The sequence below is a fragment of the Coniophora puteana genome, assembly GCF_000271625.1.
Source record: "Coniophora puteana RWD-64-598 SS2 unplaced genomic scaffold CONPUscaffold_15, whole genome shotgun sequence".
Taxonomy (NCBI): Eukaryota; Fungi; Basidiomycota; class Agaricomycetes; order Boletales; family Coniophoraceae; genus Coniophora; species Coniophora puteana.
Genome location: NW_006913067.1, coordinates 821,170 through 836,931, shown reverse-complemented (window position 1 = coordinate 836,931; position 15,762 = coordinate 821,170). Strand labels below are relative to the sequence as shown.

The window sequence follows — 15,762 nt, the reverse complement described above, 5'->3', positions numbered from 1 at the left end:
GACTGGCTGTGACCTTGTCAAGACGCGTTCAGTCACAGCCCGTCACAGCCCCTTTCCCTCTTCCTCTCATGGCAGACACGCGCCAGTTTGGAGACCTCGCGACGCAGCTCGTCATGGAGTCGCGTCGGTCCACACTCACAGATACCCTCATCAAATACAATGACGGCCTCGTGCGCTCTATCATGCGTGAACAGCGCGACCTTGAACGACTGATCGGAGACGGAGACTCGGTCGAACCATCCATGCTCATCTTTCAAACCACCATCGTACGCAACAAACGCTGCCTCCTCGCATATCACAAGCATCGCACTGATCGCCTCCGAGACTTGTACTGGTCCGTCGGTGGTGCACTCCCCCACATCCTCAGCAATCAAGACCTACGCAGCAAGCTATCCCCTCACGAAGTCGACTTCCTGCGGCAGTACAACAACTCAGTGATGGAGTATAGGGCAGGATTCTCCAATGAACTCGATATCACCGCCAGTATCACACATCCACCAAAAGATCTACACGTCCTAGTGCGCGTCGTCCGAGACTGTGGCGTCATTCAAACTGAGCTGGGAAGCATAGACTTCCGCAAGGGGCAGAGGTTCATGGTCAGACGTGCAGATATCGAGCATCTGATCGTCCAAGGCTATCTGGAGGAGATCTAAAGTTCATCGTGGTTGTTCGACGTTGACCACCACGCCTCGGACGCGTCCGTGAAGGATCACGTGTCGTTATTTGTCGTGCCAAACACCGCAAGTCCCGTTCCGCCCATGCCGCATACAGCGCGTCATTCTTCATCTCGCTTCCGTCCCTCCGCCCACTATGTTGGCCCGCAACATACGGGTAAAGTCTCCTTCGTCACCTACTCGAGTCATTCGTCCTTCCGCCCCCCTCATCTATACACGGCTGTCAAACCAACCTTCCCCACGAAATCATGAGCCAACTTACGCAAAACGCCATGCCTCTTCCCTCACCCATGTGTCTGCCAACGTCAACATGTCCGGAGGCGCTTTCCCGCCCATGTTTACTCCAAACGACAACGATCCAGATCCGTCTGAAGAATTGTCAGATCAAGAATGGGAGATCAGGACAGGTTCGCCGATATTTGGCGCCCGTTCAAGCCTTAAAACTAACGGCCCCTGAACCATTCCCATCAACCTATCACCTCGTTCGCCACCTTTCTTATACAGGACGTGCCATAGACGTTTTACAACAAACCCTCCCCGACTTCTTCGAACATGGCCTTGTAGCAAAGATTGATCCCACCCAATCCCCGGCAATCGTCGAAGCAACACGCAATACGTCCAATGCTGACATCGAGGCTATCTACAGCCCTAAGGTCAAGCTCAAGTATACTCCCCCCGTAGCTCTCCCCTCACCCTTCCCTCGCACCCTCGGTGTTGAAGGTACGTTTCCCACATCTGGATTTGTTAATAGCGTCCAATCCTCTCCATAGGTCTGCCGCTCTATATGGCCTCCTCCACCTTTATCCGACATACGATGCGCACCCTCTATTCTGACCTACGCGTTGAACTTCGCAAAATGTCCGTGCATGCCCCTCCGTCAACGACGGACAAGGCGTATCACCGCGACAAGAGTGTCTACATCAGTCTTGATGTCGTGGGTACGAACCGTGTCAGCGGGGGTGAAGGACTGTGGAAAGTGTACGTGCACAGGCATGTATTCACCTACTTGCTCAACCTCGCCGTGAATTACAGAGACTCGCGCTATAAATTCTCTCCGACGTCAGGGCTCATTGAGCTGCACATCATCGATTCCATCCAACCCGCTCCACACCAAGCAGCGTTCGACGCCATTCGTTCGTCGCTGAACTCGATGTTCGGGTTTGGCTCAGCCCCAGGCGAGGTTCGCCCAGGACAGATACGGACGGTGGAAGTCCGGGCCGATACAAAGGGCCCCGAACGCGGCCCAGGTGTCAAGCAAAATGACTCGTGAATCGCAGACAATATTACGACATCCCCACTCAGTATTTCTCCACGGAATCGCAATATTCTACATTAATGCTTCTTCGATTGTAATTGAATCACTGCACCTAATAATACAGCATTTTACCTTAGGCTGGTAACGGTATTCCGCGCCGAAACTAGGATGCCAATCAACGCCAGCTTTCTCGGTTCGGACTTGAACCTCATCATCTCCTTTCCATCGTAAAAATGAACATTGACGATATTTCAGATCCAGTCACATTCTTTCGTCCAACCACAGTTATCATACAACGATTCAAATGCTATAAACATCCCGATCATCCCTCACTAGAAACTTCGACATCAACGACACATTCGACAAACCGCAACTAGACCCTACTCACCTCAGTGAAGTAAACATCATCCGACCAGCTCCCATACTCTTCCACGTCCTTCGTCAAACTCTGCGCCTTGTCCTTAATGCCCGCGATCGTGCGGCGGTGCAGTGGCAGCCGGAGTGGCGGATTTGGCACATGCGACAGCTTCTCCATTACAACCACCGCCTTGTCGGCGTCGCCATCGACGTTCGAGGAGACAATGTATTGCCGGAAGGCCGAGCCTGGGGCGGAGGGGTCTGCGTATGCTGGGTGCTGCTCCTCGAGGATGATGTTGTCTGAGGCGAGTTTTGTGCGGAAGGGGCCGGGCTCGACCATCGTCACCTTGATGTTCCACTCCGGGTTGAGCTCTTTTACCAGTGATTCGGTCAGGCCTTCCAGAGCTACAAGACGGTTCGGGTCAGATTAAATCTCTCCCATAATAGTGCAGTGCTCACCGAATTTCCTGTAGGCAGCGCTCCCGTCAGCTACAATCCTCAGTGGATCATGGAACGACTTACGAAGCACTATAATAAACCCCTCCTGGGTTGCCCACGATCCCCGCTCTCGAAGACACCTGCATCAACAACCCGCCCACCTTCGGTCCATTCACCTCTCGGAAGAACTTCACTGCCTCCCTCGAGACATGCGCCGCGCCCCAGAAGTTCACCTCCATCATATCCCTCGCGGCCTTGTCACCCATCGACTCCAGCTCGCCGAGGCTCATGCGCCCCGCATTGTTGAATACGACGTCGATGCGCCCATATGCCTCTTTAGCCTTGGCGAACGCCGCGGCGACGTCATCCGGCTTCGTGACGTCGAGCTGGAGGACGAGCAAGCGCTCCTTGGGGTACTTTGCGACGAGGTCGTCGATCATCGTGGGCTTGCGGAGCGTCGCGATGACCGAGTCGCCCTTCTGGAGGACAAGCTCAGTCATCGACTTGCCGAAGCCAGACGACGCCCCGGTGACTAGCCGCGATTGTGTCGTGTGTCTGTCAGATGCATGGCTTGCAAAGGGAAAGAAAGGCTGGACGCACTGAACCAGACTCTTGGTGCTGACATAGAATAGAGATTGATGGGCTATTAGACGGGGATGAATGACCACCTCAGCGTTGCGAATCCAAGGGATTTTATGCACGCAGCACACATCTTTAGCTATTTCCCGGTCCATCGTCTGCGAGGGCGGAGGTCATGTGTCGAGAAGCACGGACCAACGAACTACATACTCACGCCTCGCACCACCGCTGCAATTGTGATATCCTGCCGCGCTATCGCTGTCCCACACTACATTGCCGCACCGCGCTTCTTGTCTTGATGCCAACAGCATAACGCAGTGGTAAAAGCATAATTACAAGCCTTGCTCGCCTCGGTCGGTATCTTGATTTAACTTTCTGCTGCTGCGGAGCCTCTTTCAGAAACCCAAAGACTCGATGTCTTGGACGGCGTTCATAAATGCGCTGGCTGCGAGGCCTGAAATTGTCATAACCGCGGACCTTTACTAGAGCCCTATTCGCTAGAGATACGACAGATCTGTGGTCAGAAGCAGGCGGTACAACTTTGACGCTTCCGTTACTCATCGCGTCCACTGAACATCATAGTAGGTAGACACATTTGCAACCAACTCAAACCTTCGACCGCAACAGCTTCTTATATCTGAGCCTTAGACTTAGACGAGAAAAGGGAGTAAGTCGACGAATGAGAATTAGGTGCATCATAATCATTGATCCCAGCCTCTGCAAGACTTCCTCTTACTATGTTCTCGAGGCGATGTAAAGGCAAGGAAAGTCAAATGCGTAGCCACCGTGGAGACCAGTGAAAAGCGGATCGTTTCGTCATACGGTGGAGGTCGTTCACGGCGATCTAAGTCAGCGCATGAGCGAGCGTAACGGCGTAACTTTGAGGTCGCTCGTGCCGACGAACGGTGAAAGGAGTTCCTGTTTTGCCATCTTATAGTAACTCCTTGGTCACACTGACCATCGCCGTCTGTTGAGTCTCCCCCGTTTTCATCGTTCTCCTAGGAGCGACTAACGACTTCCTGGCCACCCTGGCTTCGACTGAGTTCTTGAGATACCTTGCAGAACGCCGGCTTCTGAGTGATGTGCTGACGTTTATTACCTTCCTTTTTATATAAACATCAGCGACACAAGGAGGATATACCTGTGTAGATAGACGATGCCGTGTATGAAGAAAAAAAGACATAGTCTTCTGATTATGGTAGGAAGATTGGCGTCCATGCACTCATGAAACTGTTTGTGGTTCCTTACCTCTCACATTTGTCGGATGTTGTATTCCGCTCGCGGTGATATCATAAGTACTTGTGATGAGAGGAAAACCATGAAACTTCGTCCCAGTTGCAAGCAAGTGCATTGTGCCTCCGATAGATGTAACAGTATCCTAGTCCAAGTGAGCATGGGCTGCTCGGCGTTTTCAGGCAATATCAGTATGAGCAAACTATCTCAGCGGCGTCATAGTAATCTCTTACCGACCATGAAGGCTTTTAATGCAATAGACCCCAAGACTCCTATGAGGCCAACAGCGCATCTACCTTCTCCTTCAGCACCACATGCCCCCTTCCCTCGCCGTCTTCTTTTTCATTCCACTTCCCGTCCTTGAACCAGCCCTTGACTGTCTTCTTCACCTCCGAGTCCGCCTCTTCCCTCACCCTCTCCAGCAGCTCCGCGAACACAAATGCACCGTCTCCCTTGGCTATCCTCAGCGCATTCTCCTTGTCCTGCCCCACAACCTTGACAAACTCTTCCGCGAACTTCTCGGCCGAGAAATGAGGGGCGCGCTCGATGGTTTTTGTTGCATGTGAGAAGTGTCCACCTTGCAGGAGTGTCTTGTACGTGCGCGACGTGTGAGGCAGCTGTATAGCATGGAGAGACGTTTCATCCTCGGGCCCATCGCCTGTGCTTGATGGATACGATGCCCCGACAGGTTCTAGGAGAGCTTTTGAAGCAGCGGTTTTGTCTACACGGCATGAGTCCCAGAATTCTCATTGACGTTGACGAACCAAACTTACCGCCCTCCGCAAAGAGCATAATATCGCCCACTACCAAGCTCCCTCCCGTTTCCCGCACTGCACTCGGCCCATCTGTTCGCACCCACTCAATGAGGTCCGGGCTCGCGGCCTGACGAACTTCGGTCGCCCGAACCGCTGCATCCTTTTTACTGGTCCCTTCCCGTTTTCCTTCAACCCCATCTCGTACTTTATCCGTCTCAGCGAGTACCGCTGTTTGCGCAGGCGTGAAGTGCCGCCGCGATCGGGGAACGAGGAGGTACAATAGGGTACGGCGGCCCTGCGGTGAGGCCACAAGTGTTGATGTCGTCGTTGTTATAGGTGAAACGAGAGACTTTGCCGACATCTTCGTATCACTAACGCGGAACGTACCGTGAGCAAACCATAACAAGCCAAACGGGACAAACTTACTCAATGACGTCGAGGGCAGTGAACAGTACAAGCTGAGCTTCATCGTCCGTAGCCATGCGTTCGACGTGAGGCTTCAGGACTTTGGTGATGTGCTTTCGGTCCTGAAAAATTGGCGTGATGAGGACCAAATAACGACAGTGGTCTCAGGGAACCCACCTTCGCGGTACCGTACGCTAAAAACTCTCGCACAGCCCTACTGCCGTCTTTCGTATGCACCATCTCGGCAAGAATTTCTTGGCAACTGAGATGCAATGCGAGATCCAGTTTTAGAATCATAGCTTCAGACGCATATATACACCACATACCACTCGAACATCTCTCTTCTCGTCTTCTCTCCTTCCTCGCCCTTAGGAAGGGCTGCAAGGTATTCCCAAAGCGCGCGATGAACAATGGCATGCGTCACAGCACCCTTATCGGGGTTGTTAAATCTGCAGACCAAGCAACTTTAGACACTCGTCAAGGGACAAATGCCGAGAAAACACTCACATTGTCTCCAGATTTTCCTTGACGGCGTTCACAGTCCGCTTTCTCCTCTCAACGTCCATGTCCTGTACAATACCGACGAGACCCGCCTTGGCGCGTTCCTTTGCTGGCGCATCTCCACTGTCGATCTTTGAAAAGAGGGCAACCTCTTTGCCATAAAAATCGCGGAGCAATATGCTTCGCTCGTACGCATTGGCATACAGTTCGAACGAGTCGGCCAAGACACTCGATGCCTCGCGGTGGAGAAGTAATTTGAGGACATGCCCTTGGAATTCGGAGAGGATGGATGCACGTTGGCCAGGGCAAAGGCGGATGAGTTTGGTGACGAGGAACTACAGTAACACAATGCACCCATCAGTTTCCAACTATTTCAGGAAGAGGTACATACCTTAGAATACCGGTTCTGTGCAAGGTCACGGAACGACCCCTTCAATTCCGTCGCAATCTCTTCCCGCTGCTTTTTCGACCCGTACTTGACGAGCGTTTGGATGATCCGGCTCGCATCATGCTTTAGCACAACGTCCTTCACATGTCCCCGGAGAACATCCATAAGCTCGTTCACATGTTTTGTGCGCTCCGCAGGAGTGATAGCAGGCGGCTTGAGGCGGGCTTGCGACCATATCTGCTTCGCCGACGTCAAGAGTGCCGAGTGGGGTTTGGATGCACGGCGTTGCTGTGCAAGGGCTCTCTGAGCCTTGTGAGACTCACGGGAGGCTGACACACAGTTGTAAGTTTGTCTTTTGCGAAGAAGGTCAAAAATGCAAAGACAGACGTACCATTAGGGTCCTTCGACGCAACCTGATCTTCCGTAACGTCCATCGCATCGCCATCTCCACCTTCGTCCAGAAAGTCGTCACCAGCGTCCTCATCCTCATAGTCCGACTCTTCTTCATCTTTTTCTGCGACTACCGACGCGGTCACTGGCCGACTTCGCTTCTTGCCGCTCTCCTTGACATGGTCTGCGTCCGACGCCGACGATTTTGGTTTTGATGAGGTTGCCTTGAGCTTTTTAGATTTAGGACCATCTTGCGAGGTGGGCGCGGTGCGCTTTTTAGTGGTTCGTTGTTGGAGAGCAGGCATCGGATGTTGCTACACCAGTTCTGCTTTGCTGCGATAATACAACCCGTTTAGCGAATCGAAAACCCAAAATCGCTGCACGTGATGAGTGAGTTTCCTCCCGTGATCCGTTTTCCGAGCGCGCATATAGTACCGCGCTCCCTATGTCGCTTAGGTTTCCCGCTTGGCCTCTTCAGAGCCAATATTTCAAGTGAAACTGAAGTGGAATCCCCTCAAAGTTAGACATAAATGCGGTATCATGTTGAAATGAATACTCGTATCAATACGACATAGAACAACGGTAACGCTTTACTCTCTATCTCAGGTACACGAGTCGCAAATGACTCAGGTTTTACTTGCACAGCAAAGTAGTATGTTTCGATCGTATCAGAGTACAAATACAAAAACCCAAATCAGTCATAGAAAAGGATGGCTCGAACCTCAATCGAGGATCTATAAGGTGATCCCTCGGGCGTCGTAGGATCGCAAAACGCCGTGTGCGGCGTCAATCTAGCTACGCTGCCATCCTGCAGAGAATCAAAGCTGAACTCTGATGAGCATACCAAACTCGGCCATCGATTCGCGAAACATACCACTTGATAAGCACCAACTCATCCGGAGTCATCCCTCTCAAATAGTGCCACCTGTGGTTCGGGTTATACGTGACCCCGTACGTCTCGCCCTCCCTATCCGGATACACAAGCGCGACGGGGATCAAGTCCTTCTCTGGGTCTACGCTCCTGTAATCGCATAGCGCCAAGGGCCAGTCCCACGCCTCCCTCTCAATTGGCCGCCAAAGGTTGACAACCTGGAAACGCTGGGTCAGGCGTTTAGGCACATCCGCCGGGCTGCAGTGCAGGTTAACACGCGCAAGCGACGACTTGAGCGTCTGGTCGACATGCACGAGCGATACTGGCTGACGCTTGTCCGGTGAATCGTCCGGTGCGCCCGGGTTACGCCGGCGAATAGCTAATACCCTCTCAATTAGACCAGTGTCTGATCACCAGGAAATGAGGTACTCACTGTGATCAAAGATAACCACCTCGCTCGCCCCTGTTAACTTCTTGAACATCTCTACGCACTCGGGGTAGTACCCCTGCTTGACCGCCGTATCGCTCGTAAAGTCCTGGTGCGTCGTCGGCTGCCGGTGGAATTGGAAGCCGGATGTATTGAGTGTATACGTCGCCTGCTTCCCAAACACCCGCTCCGTCTCGAACGTCTCCCGGATGTTCTTTATCTCCATCTGATGCTCGTCCTCCGTCCAGTTGCAGATCCGCTTACCCGTCACCGAGTCCTTGTTGACCATCTGGTAGGGACGTTCGCCGCTCGAGGGGGCACCATAGTATACGAACGTCGACGTGGTCATAGCGACGTTTGTGTTCAGTGGAACCATCGCAGATGGACTATATCGCGTTACTTATAGGGAGCGTAGGTGACTGCCAGATCTAAGAGCAGGGATGACAGCTGAGTGGGATATATAACACGGCCGTTGTCAACCCCGCGCTAAAGATGCACACAGGTGCACACCGACCTATGCCGGTTTGCAAGTGCAATACATGTAATGTCCGAAGCAAATTAGGGTTATTGACCGAGTGGACCGGCATCCGATATCTGACCGATGCAGCTTTTGATCATGAAGGTTACAGCAGTTCGCGTCTTGATGTTCACGTCATGCACCGTATGTCGGGCCCCGTTGCCTTAGATGAGAGTAGCAGCCTCGCTATATGTTTCAGAAACATGCTTTATAGCAGGTCGGCTCGGTTTACGAGAAGCAAAGGCCGCTGAAGGGGAATATGCATAGAAGCCAGAATTCCCGATGAACGGGAGAAATGCCCTGAGAATCGGTCATTTTTGAACAGACACGAGAACAACGCGGGTCCAAATCTGGAGAACGTGAGAGGCCGATTGTGTAGAAACGATACAACACAAACACTGACGTCCAGCAGGAAGTAGATCCAGACGAGCATCTGCTGAACGTGATGGAGGTTGCAATCAGCCTTAAGCAAGGTGTAGATGGGCTTAGAAATGAGTGAGCCGAGATATAATCGGACCAAAACGGCTCTAAAAATTGGTCCTAAATTCTGCGGGGCTTACATGCTCCGGTCCGACTAACACCGATAACTTGTTGCTGACAACATGCGTCATTATTCATGCACATGACATGGACATCTTGACATGGACATCTTGACATGGACATCTTGTCGGCCGATCGAGGTAAAGTTAGATGGCACATCCGAGTCGGTAGCAAGGACGAGCGATCGAAGACTACCTCATTTCTGATTAGCATCGTACAATATCTAGGTGCTATGTACATTTCAAGCAAAGCAGAAGTCCCTCTCCAGTGTCTCCACGCATCTCCCGCACAGCGCCTGCTATTAATTGCACTTGACCTTCACTCATCGTAGAACAGCAGTGCCCGAATCTCAATCGACGAGCGAAGCGGCGCCCCTTCCGGAGTTGTTGGGTCTTCAAAAGCAGTGTGCGGCGTCAGGAACGCAGTACTTCCATCGCGTAGCGAGTCGAAGCTTCAAGGTACGTCAGAACTCTCCAGGAACCGTTAGCGATACAAAACACCCAAACTCACCACTTGATCAACACAAACTCATCCGGCGTCATGCCCTTCACATAATTCCACCTGTGCTCCGGGTTATGCGTCACACCAAAGGTCTCGCCCTCTCGGTCAGGGTACACGAGTGCGACGGGAACCAGGTCCTGATCATAGTTCACAGACCGGAAGTCGCATAGCGCGAGCGGCCACTCCCATGCCGGATTGTCGATCGGACGCCAAAGATTGATGAGCTGGAATCGGCGCTTCGCGAGCTCAGGCGCCTCGTCGGCGGGAAGATGTCGGTGCACACGAGCGATCGAGGACTTGACCGTCTGGTCGACATGTACGAGAGAGACAGGCTGCCGCCGGTCAGGATGATCGTCGAGTTCCCCAGGACGACGACGACGGATAGCTGCTCTATTGTGAGTATTCGTATCTCAGTTCGGTAAGGCGAACGTACTATGGTCAAAGATAACAACCCGACTAGCACCCGTGAGCTGCTTGAAGTACTCAATACACTCCGGGTAATATTCCTTCTCAATCTCCTCGCTCGTCGTAAAGCTCTTGTGCTTCGACGAGCCCTTGGAGAACAGGAACCCAGATGTGTCGAGGTTGTATGTCTCCTGCTTTCCGGCTGCCGCCTCCTTATCAAACGTGTCTCGAATGTTCGTCACAGAAACGGTCTGTTCATTATAAGTCCAGTTGCGAGCTCTCTCCCCGGAGACTGGGTCCGCATTGATGTTTTGGTATGGGCGGGAACCGTCCTCGGGGAGGCCATAGTAGTTCATCGACGTCGTAACAGTGGTCATGGTTGCGATAAGGGTGGAAATCGAGGTGGATCCTTTCCAGCAGCACTCAAGCGATATATATACCTGCTCTGTATAGTCGATCTGTCAGCCATGCATAATTGCCGCCGGCGGGGTGGATTAGTCAGGCCTTGACACATTTAACCAGCCCGAAGCCCGAGACACTGTCTGGTGCAGGCAGTGACTTGTGAGGACTTGTGAGGACTTGTGAGGATAGTACAGATCTGCACACGAGCATGAGGGGCTGTTGGTCTGGAATGGTCTCCGTAGGATTGTAGCCTCGTCAGCCCAAGTAGAGGGAATCGTTGACGGCCAAAGCACACAATCGCGCAAAGCATCCTTGGCCTTAGCCCTAGCCCAAACCATGGATGAAAGAATCTCCGCCTTGTTATTCCGTATGTATCTGGATCATGAAGCAAATCGTGAACGATGCAGCAACCGAATTCACTCATGAGTGTTGAGTTGCAGAATGTTTCCAATGGCTCGAACAGCGCTAATCCTCGCCGTTTCAATGTTCTCCAGTGATGTCAAAATTATGTATCGTTTGACAAGAGTTCATCAGCGGCCGCCTTGTGTTCCGTTTTGATACCCAACTACACCCGGATGAATCGATACGGCGAAGCGCTGGGAGCCTGATTCGGGCTTGACCGAGGGAATGAGAGTGGGCATTTGAGAGAGCCGACCGTCCCCGCAAGCTGAGATGCCTCGGAAAATTCCGATACTACTAAGTACAGTAATTACAGACTTTGCGCAATGCTAAATTACAGTAAATGCTGTATGGTATTATAACAATAATCCTCTAATAAACAACTATCATATGCCGGGTTGGCCTCCATAGCTCCATATCCACTTGGTTTGGCCAAGGAGATGACTCTATCGACTCTTCGACGTCGACGGCGATCTCGGAGTCGTAGCGGCGATGAGAAATGACCGTGCCTTTGTACTGCTGCGGCTTTCACCGATCGGTGCCCTATTTTCTAAGCTCCGCCTAAGAAGGATCGCGGCATGCACTCGTCCGGAGCCGTTCCCATGTAATGCGCCACAGTGCTGGCAGCGAATCCACCATCGCGGTCGTCTGTCAGGCCTCAGGTTCCATCGATCAATATCACGCGAATGTGAAGGACTTGAGGAAATTATCGGCGGATATCGCCAGCTCACACGCGTACTGGTCCATACGTCCTGTCTGGGAACAAGTTAGCCTAGTTAATGTAGGTTGTAATTTACTCAAAAAAGACAAGTAAGTTGTAGTACCTCTGTGTTGAATGGCTGATTTGTGCTGGATCTAGGGCTCTCCGAATCCGACTCCAACGGCACCTCTGAGCGGCCTGGTTCAATGTCGGAGCAGAGTGACTTCCAAGATTCTGTAGACTTGGGCTTTGCTTATGTTTAATATCCAAGTCTTGATGATCTTTACCTTCACATTTGACCTCGTCCCAGAATCTTGTCCTCGAACAAGTCGGGTGCACCGTGCTATTGTGTCGACTGATTGAGGATGGATCCGCCGTGGCGTATGCGCATTTCTGGCACATGTAGCGCAGAAACCGGAAACTGGTTACGACGAAAGAGACACCGTAAGTTTTGGCTTGAGAATGGCAATTACAACGTACTGCAAGTTCTCAATGTGGACCTTAGCATCCCTTGCACTCGTGAAGCGGGCCCCGCAGCCCGGGTGCGTGCACGCTAGGGCAGCCTCCTGAGGAAAGTTAGCACTCCAGAATGCATGAAAAAGAGTTCGATGCATACTCGTCGAGGTGCGGGGGGCATATTGAGGAAGCATGGCTGCTGTTCGCTCGCTCGCTCGTCGTTTAAAGCTGCACACCCGCAGGGAGTACCTCCGGATCCCTGCTTCGCATCCTTCGATTTACAGCTATCTGGCGCCTAAAATCGATCAAAATACAGCAAACTATCAACGGAGGCGGAAAACGCCGTCAGGGAGCTCGTCGATCCAAGGTTCACAAACTATTGTGCTTTGACGTGCCGTCGCGGATTGGGAACAATTCGGTGACGATAGCGATCCTGTGCGGTTATCCCTCGGCCCGCTGGGAAATCCTGTCAACTACGGTGAACAAACTGGACCCCGTCAGCACCTCTTTTCCAGTGACAAGTCTCAGTCTATTTCCTTTGGTTCGTCTTCGTTGTTTCACAGACCAAATTTAGGCATCAGATCATATACATTAGGTCGCTGTACTAGGTCGCAAAGTTGCTACTTCAGGGGGTTTTGTCTCATATATAGTGAACGTTATGTACATCTATAAATTTGGCAGCTTTCCATCGACGTGGAACAGTCTATATCTAGCTTGTCATCTCTGTATATGCACCGACAAGCAACATGTCAATGGTCAACAAGGCGGATGTTGATTCGACCCGATGCGCAGTTTCTCCACTTGACTTGCCACTAGGACGCCGATCTCCGCGAGCCCCAATTGTACTGGACCGTCCTAGTATTACATGTACTGACTCCCGGACGGCATCCTCATCAGCGTCGCGCAGTGCTCCGAGCGCGTGTCTCAAATAGATCCGCGGCATTGACTCGGACGCGTAAAATAAGGTTGCTCATCCGAGGACAGACGGGCCGCTCGGACCAGCGCTACTTCCGTTCGTCCCTAACCTGGTAAACAGCTTCATTCGCGAAACTCTATCCAAAACGCTTGCCTAGATGACAAGACGTCGAAGCATTGGCTTGTACACTTGGCTGCGTAGAACAGCATTGTGGACACAGCATCCGAGTCAGCAATAGCGAACATCCGCTGGTTTATTCGCTACGAACTTAAGCTATCAATATCAAAGTACTCGAGTACAATGCTTTCCGACTGGTCTAGAGGCCAGTCTAATGGCGAACAACACCAAGTTGAATTATCTGCCGCCGTATAAAGTACAGGTTCTATACTACATGTACGCCAATTATTGCCCGTTGAGAGGCCCAATACAAGCGAAAAGTGCTCAAGTTCCCCCATCCGTCATACTGCATCTCCATCGTACCCCCAAAACAACTGCCTTCTTTTATGCGAGTCTAAACTCAAGCACAGACCCCTCCGCAAGATCGTAGATATTCTCCAGACGGAGACCGGCGGCAGCCCTATGCGGGAACACAACCTTATCAGCACTGAACAAGAGTGTAGGCCATGCGACTCCACGTACCCAAGCTTCGTGAAGTCACCGACCGTCCGCTCCTTAGCATTATGAATGAACCACATGTTCAGGTCTTGCTGATACGCGCGTGCAGTGCCTGCACCGAAGTTAGGGAGCATTGGTTCAGGGGCCTGCATACAATTGGTTCATAAATCTGTTTGAACACTGCGGCGCAGCGAAGAGAGAGCTAGTACGCACCACATCGGCGCCGTGATATTCCTCGATAGGTTTCCGGTTAGTGGTTTGGAGCACGTAGTCATCTACATTGCAGGCTGTCAGACGGTCCCCGAAAGAGGTGATAGGATTCGCTCACGGATCAACACCCGGCTGTTTGACCCCATCGAAGCACGAACGCTGCGCAGGATGAGGGTGGCCTCGTGGTCTGGCCAGTCGTGGATGATGTTACGGAGCTGCGGGAAACGGCAACTGTAAGGACTTGGCGTTTCAGGAGGGTAGTATGGAACTCACGTAGTACGCGTCCTGGTTCTTCACAGGCGTCTGCTCAAAGAAGTTCAACGGGACGAGCGAAACCTGTCCTGAGCTGATCGCTTCGGGATACTCATTTGTCCAGATCTTGAAACTGCCGTCAGACAGCCCTACATCTCATGCAGCTGGGGCACTCACATCCTTTGCCCTGACCGTGACCTCCTCCAAGTCCTGGCACGTTAGCTTGATATGAGGGTGCGCACGAGCCAATGGAATGGACACAGTGCCAATACTGGACCCAACGTCGACGAGGGTGTTGATCTCACTCCAGGGATAGTCTGCACGGAACCCTGATCAGACGAGGACAACTTCCTGAACACGCTCAACTCACGGGTCAAAACAGACAGTGAGCCCATGATATCTCCGAGACCAATCATCGCAAGGTGATACCGCTGCAGTCAATGCCATCAGCTTCATAGCCCTTGCTTGAAAGGAATATGACCTACTTCGCCGCGCTCGGGCTTGGTAAAAGTTCACATTAGTCTCAACTGTGGTCAAGGTGATAACGACAACTTACATCTTCCTTCATCCACTCAAAGAAACTCTCATTCTTGCCCTCATTCCGGATGGCAAGAATGAGCGGACTGTGCTCGGGGTCATAGCTGCTCGCATATTCGGGCAGCGTCAAGGAGTCCCACAGGACATTGGCGGCGCGCGAGACGTCCTGCGCGTGGATGCGCGCCAAGGCGCCGGGGCCCGACGTCGGCAAGAGATGGTTCGCAAGCCGGTTGATTGCGAAAGTGCCTTCGCTGACTGAAAATCAATAGCGACATCATCAGTCACAAGGGGACACTGTCGCTATTGCTATCTCACCTTCCTTGAAGCACCCCTTGCCAGCAAGCGTGCGCATCACCCGCCCAAGCTTGCCAGGCTCCAACTTTACCGCCTTTGCGATCTCGTCAACGTGCAGACCCTTGGGATGCTTCTTGAGCAGCTCGGGCACGCCCGCGCGCATCACGACGCCCACACACGCCCAATCATAGTTGTGGGCAAACTGCGTGGAGCAATCAATTTCCATTTCCCAAGACCAGTCAGCCAAGCACGTCCCGCTTCCGAGATATGGCCCCCGTACGCCACCGCTCCCACTCTATCGCGTACCCATTCACATTGGCAGAAAGAAGAAGGACTCACGTTGATGACAGTGTGCTGGGGTGGCGCGAGCGTCGCCGCAAGCTGTTGGGCCGCGCCCTCGAGTGTCCGGACCGCCTTCTTGAGGCGTACCGTGTCTTGTGCAGTATCGAGCGGGTGGAACTCGGGGTCGTGGATGCTCGGCACGGGGTCCGCTCGTGCAGAGGCACCGGCTGCCTGCTTGTACTCCCGTATCGCGGCTCGCGCGGAAGACGTGATAAGCTCGAGGAGCTTCTCAAGCTGTGCTTCGTTGGGCGAGACGGCAGCGCTCATCATAGACGAGGTAAACAGTGAGATGGACCAGTTATCGTCGGCGGAGTGCCTGGTGTTGAAGAGATAGCGGGTAGGTGAGAGAGGAAAGGGTCGATAGAGAAATCCCTCCGCATCACGATGTACTTCTGTCCTTTAA

General features: G+C 52.5%; 5 protein-coding genes across 5 annotated transcripts; all 5 read right to left on the bottom strand.

The window, feature by feature from the left end:
* Positions 1 to 57: 57 nt before the first annotated feature.
* CONPUDRAFT_111864 (NAD(P)-binding protein) lies at positions 58 to 3,426 on the bottom strand. Its single transcript, XM_007775797.1, has 9 exons — positions 3,325 to 3,426; positions 2,809 to 3,256; positions 2,746 to 2,753; positions 2,318 to 2,691; positions 1,707 to 2,261; positions 1,445 to 1,652; positions 1,179 to 1,394; positions 325 to 1,081; positions 58 to 266 (listed from the first exon to the last, which is right to left on the bottom strand). Exons 1-5 carry the CDS (start codon positions 3,347 to 3,349, stop codon positions 2,259 to 2,261), a joined length of 858 nt encoding a protein of 285 aa, XP_007773987.1. The 5' UTR covers positions 3,350 to 3,426; the 3' UTR covers positions 58 to 266; positions 325 to 1,081; positions 1,179 to 1,394; positions 1,445 to 1,652; positions 1,707 to 2,258.
* Positions 3,427 to 4,633: 1,207 nt separating this feature from the next.
* Positions 4,634 to 7,276, bottom strand: CONPUDRAFT_111861 (ARM repeat-containing protein). The gene is made up of 9 exons (XM_007775796.1): positions 6,977 to 7,276; positions 6,589 to 6,914; positions 6,204 to 6,532; positions 6,023 to 6,145; positions 5,874 to 5,958; positions 5,718 to 5,818; positions 5,310 to 5,662; positions 4,770 to 5,257; positions 4,634 to 4,701 (listed from the first exon to the last, which is right to left on the bottom strand). The coding sequence occupies exons 1-8, from the start codon at positions 7,017 to 7,019 to the stop codon at positions 4,809 to 4,811; spliced, it is 1,809 nt and encodes a 602-aa protein (XP_007773986.1). The 5' UTR covers positions 7,020 to 7,276; the 3' UTR covers positions 4,634 to 4,701; positions 4,770 to 4,808.
* Positions 7,277 to 7,669: 393 nt separating this feature from the next.
* Positions 7,670 to 8,622, bottom strand: CONPUDRAFT_158774 (uncharacterized protein; the record flags this gene model as incomplete). The annotated part of the gene is made up of 3 exons (XM_007775795.1): positions 7,670 to 7,799; positions 7,850 to 8,225; positions 8,280 to 8,622. 3 exons carry the CDS (start codon positions 8,620 to 8,622, stop codon positions 7,670 to 7,672), a joined length of 849 nt encoding a protein of 282 aa, XP_007773985.1.
* A 1,026-nt stretch (positions 8,623 to 9,648) lies between these two features.
* On the bottom strand, positions 9,649 to 10,592 carry CONPUDRAFT_65153 (uncharacterized protein; the record flags this gene model as incomplete). Its single annotated transcript, XM_007775579.1, has 3 exons — positions 9,649 to 9,781; positions 9,841 to 10,216; positions 10,265 to 10,592. The coding sequence occupies 3 exons, from the start codon at positions 10,590 to 10,592 to the stop codon at positions 9,649 to 9,651; spliced, it is 837 nt and encodes a 278-aa protein (XP_007773769.1).
* A 2,838-nt stretch (positions 10,593 to 13,430) lies between these two features.
* On the bottom strand, positions 13,431 to 15,689 carry CONPUDRAFT_111853 (S-adenosyl-L-methionine-dependent methyltransferase). The gene is made up of 11 exons (XM_007775794.1): positions 15,357 to 15,689; positions 15,039 to 15,219; positions 14,743 to 14,978; positions 14,672 to 14,686; positions 14,557 to 14,617; positions 14,364 to 14,503; positions 14,208 to 14,312; positions 14,053 to 14,149; positions 13,938 to 13,999; positions 13,749 to 13,870; positions 13,431 to 13,686 (listed from the first exon to the last, which is right to left on the bottom strand). Exons 1-11 carry the CDS (start codon positions 15,627 to 15,629, stop codon positions 13,611 to 13,613), a joined length of 1,368 nt encoding a protein of 455 aa, XP_007773984.1. The 5' UTR covers positions 15,630 to 15,689; the 3' UTR covers positions 13,431 to 13,610.
* Between the last annotated feature and the right edge of the window lie 73 nt (positions 15,690 to 15,762).

Excerpts from the sequence above, each read along its gene's own strand:
- CONPUDRAFT_111864 (XM_007775797.1), bottom strand. The coding sequence starts at position 3,349 with ATGTCAGCACCAAGAGTCTGGTTCA. Across the intron at positions 3,257-3,324 it reads AGCACCAAGAGTCTGGTTCA|TCACCGGGGCGTCGTCTGGC; the intron begins GTGCGTCCAGCC and ends AATCGCGGCTAG.
- CONPUDRAFT_111853 (XM_007775794.1), bottom strand. The coding sequence starts at position 15,629 with ATGATGAGCGCTGCCGTCTCGCCCAACGAAGCACAGCTTGAGAAGCTC. Across the intron at positions 14,979-15,038 it reads CAAGGGGTGCTTCAAGGAAG|TCAGCGAAGGCACTTTCGCA; the intron begins GTGAGATAGCAA and ends ATTGATTTTCAG. Across the intron at positions 14,000-14,052 it reads AAACAGCCGGGTGTTGATCC|ATGACTACGTGCTCCAAACC; the intron begins GTGAGCGAATCC and ends CCTGCAATGTAG.
- CONPUDRAFT_111861 (XM_007775796.1), bottom strand. The coding sequence starts at position 7,019 with ATGGACGTTACGGAAGATCAGGTTGCGTCGAAGGACCCTAATG. Across the intron at positions 6,533-6,588 it reads CACAGAACCGGTATTCTAAG|TTCCTCGTCACCAAACTCAT; the intron begins GTATGTACCTCT and ends GTGTTACTGTAG. Across the intron at positions 5,819-5,873 it reads TAGCGTACGGTACCGCGAAG|GACCGAAAGCACATCACCAA; the intron begins GTGGGTTCCCTG and ends CCAATTTTTCAG.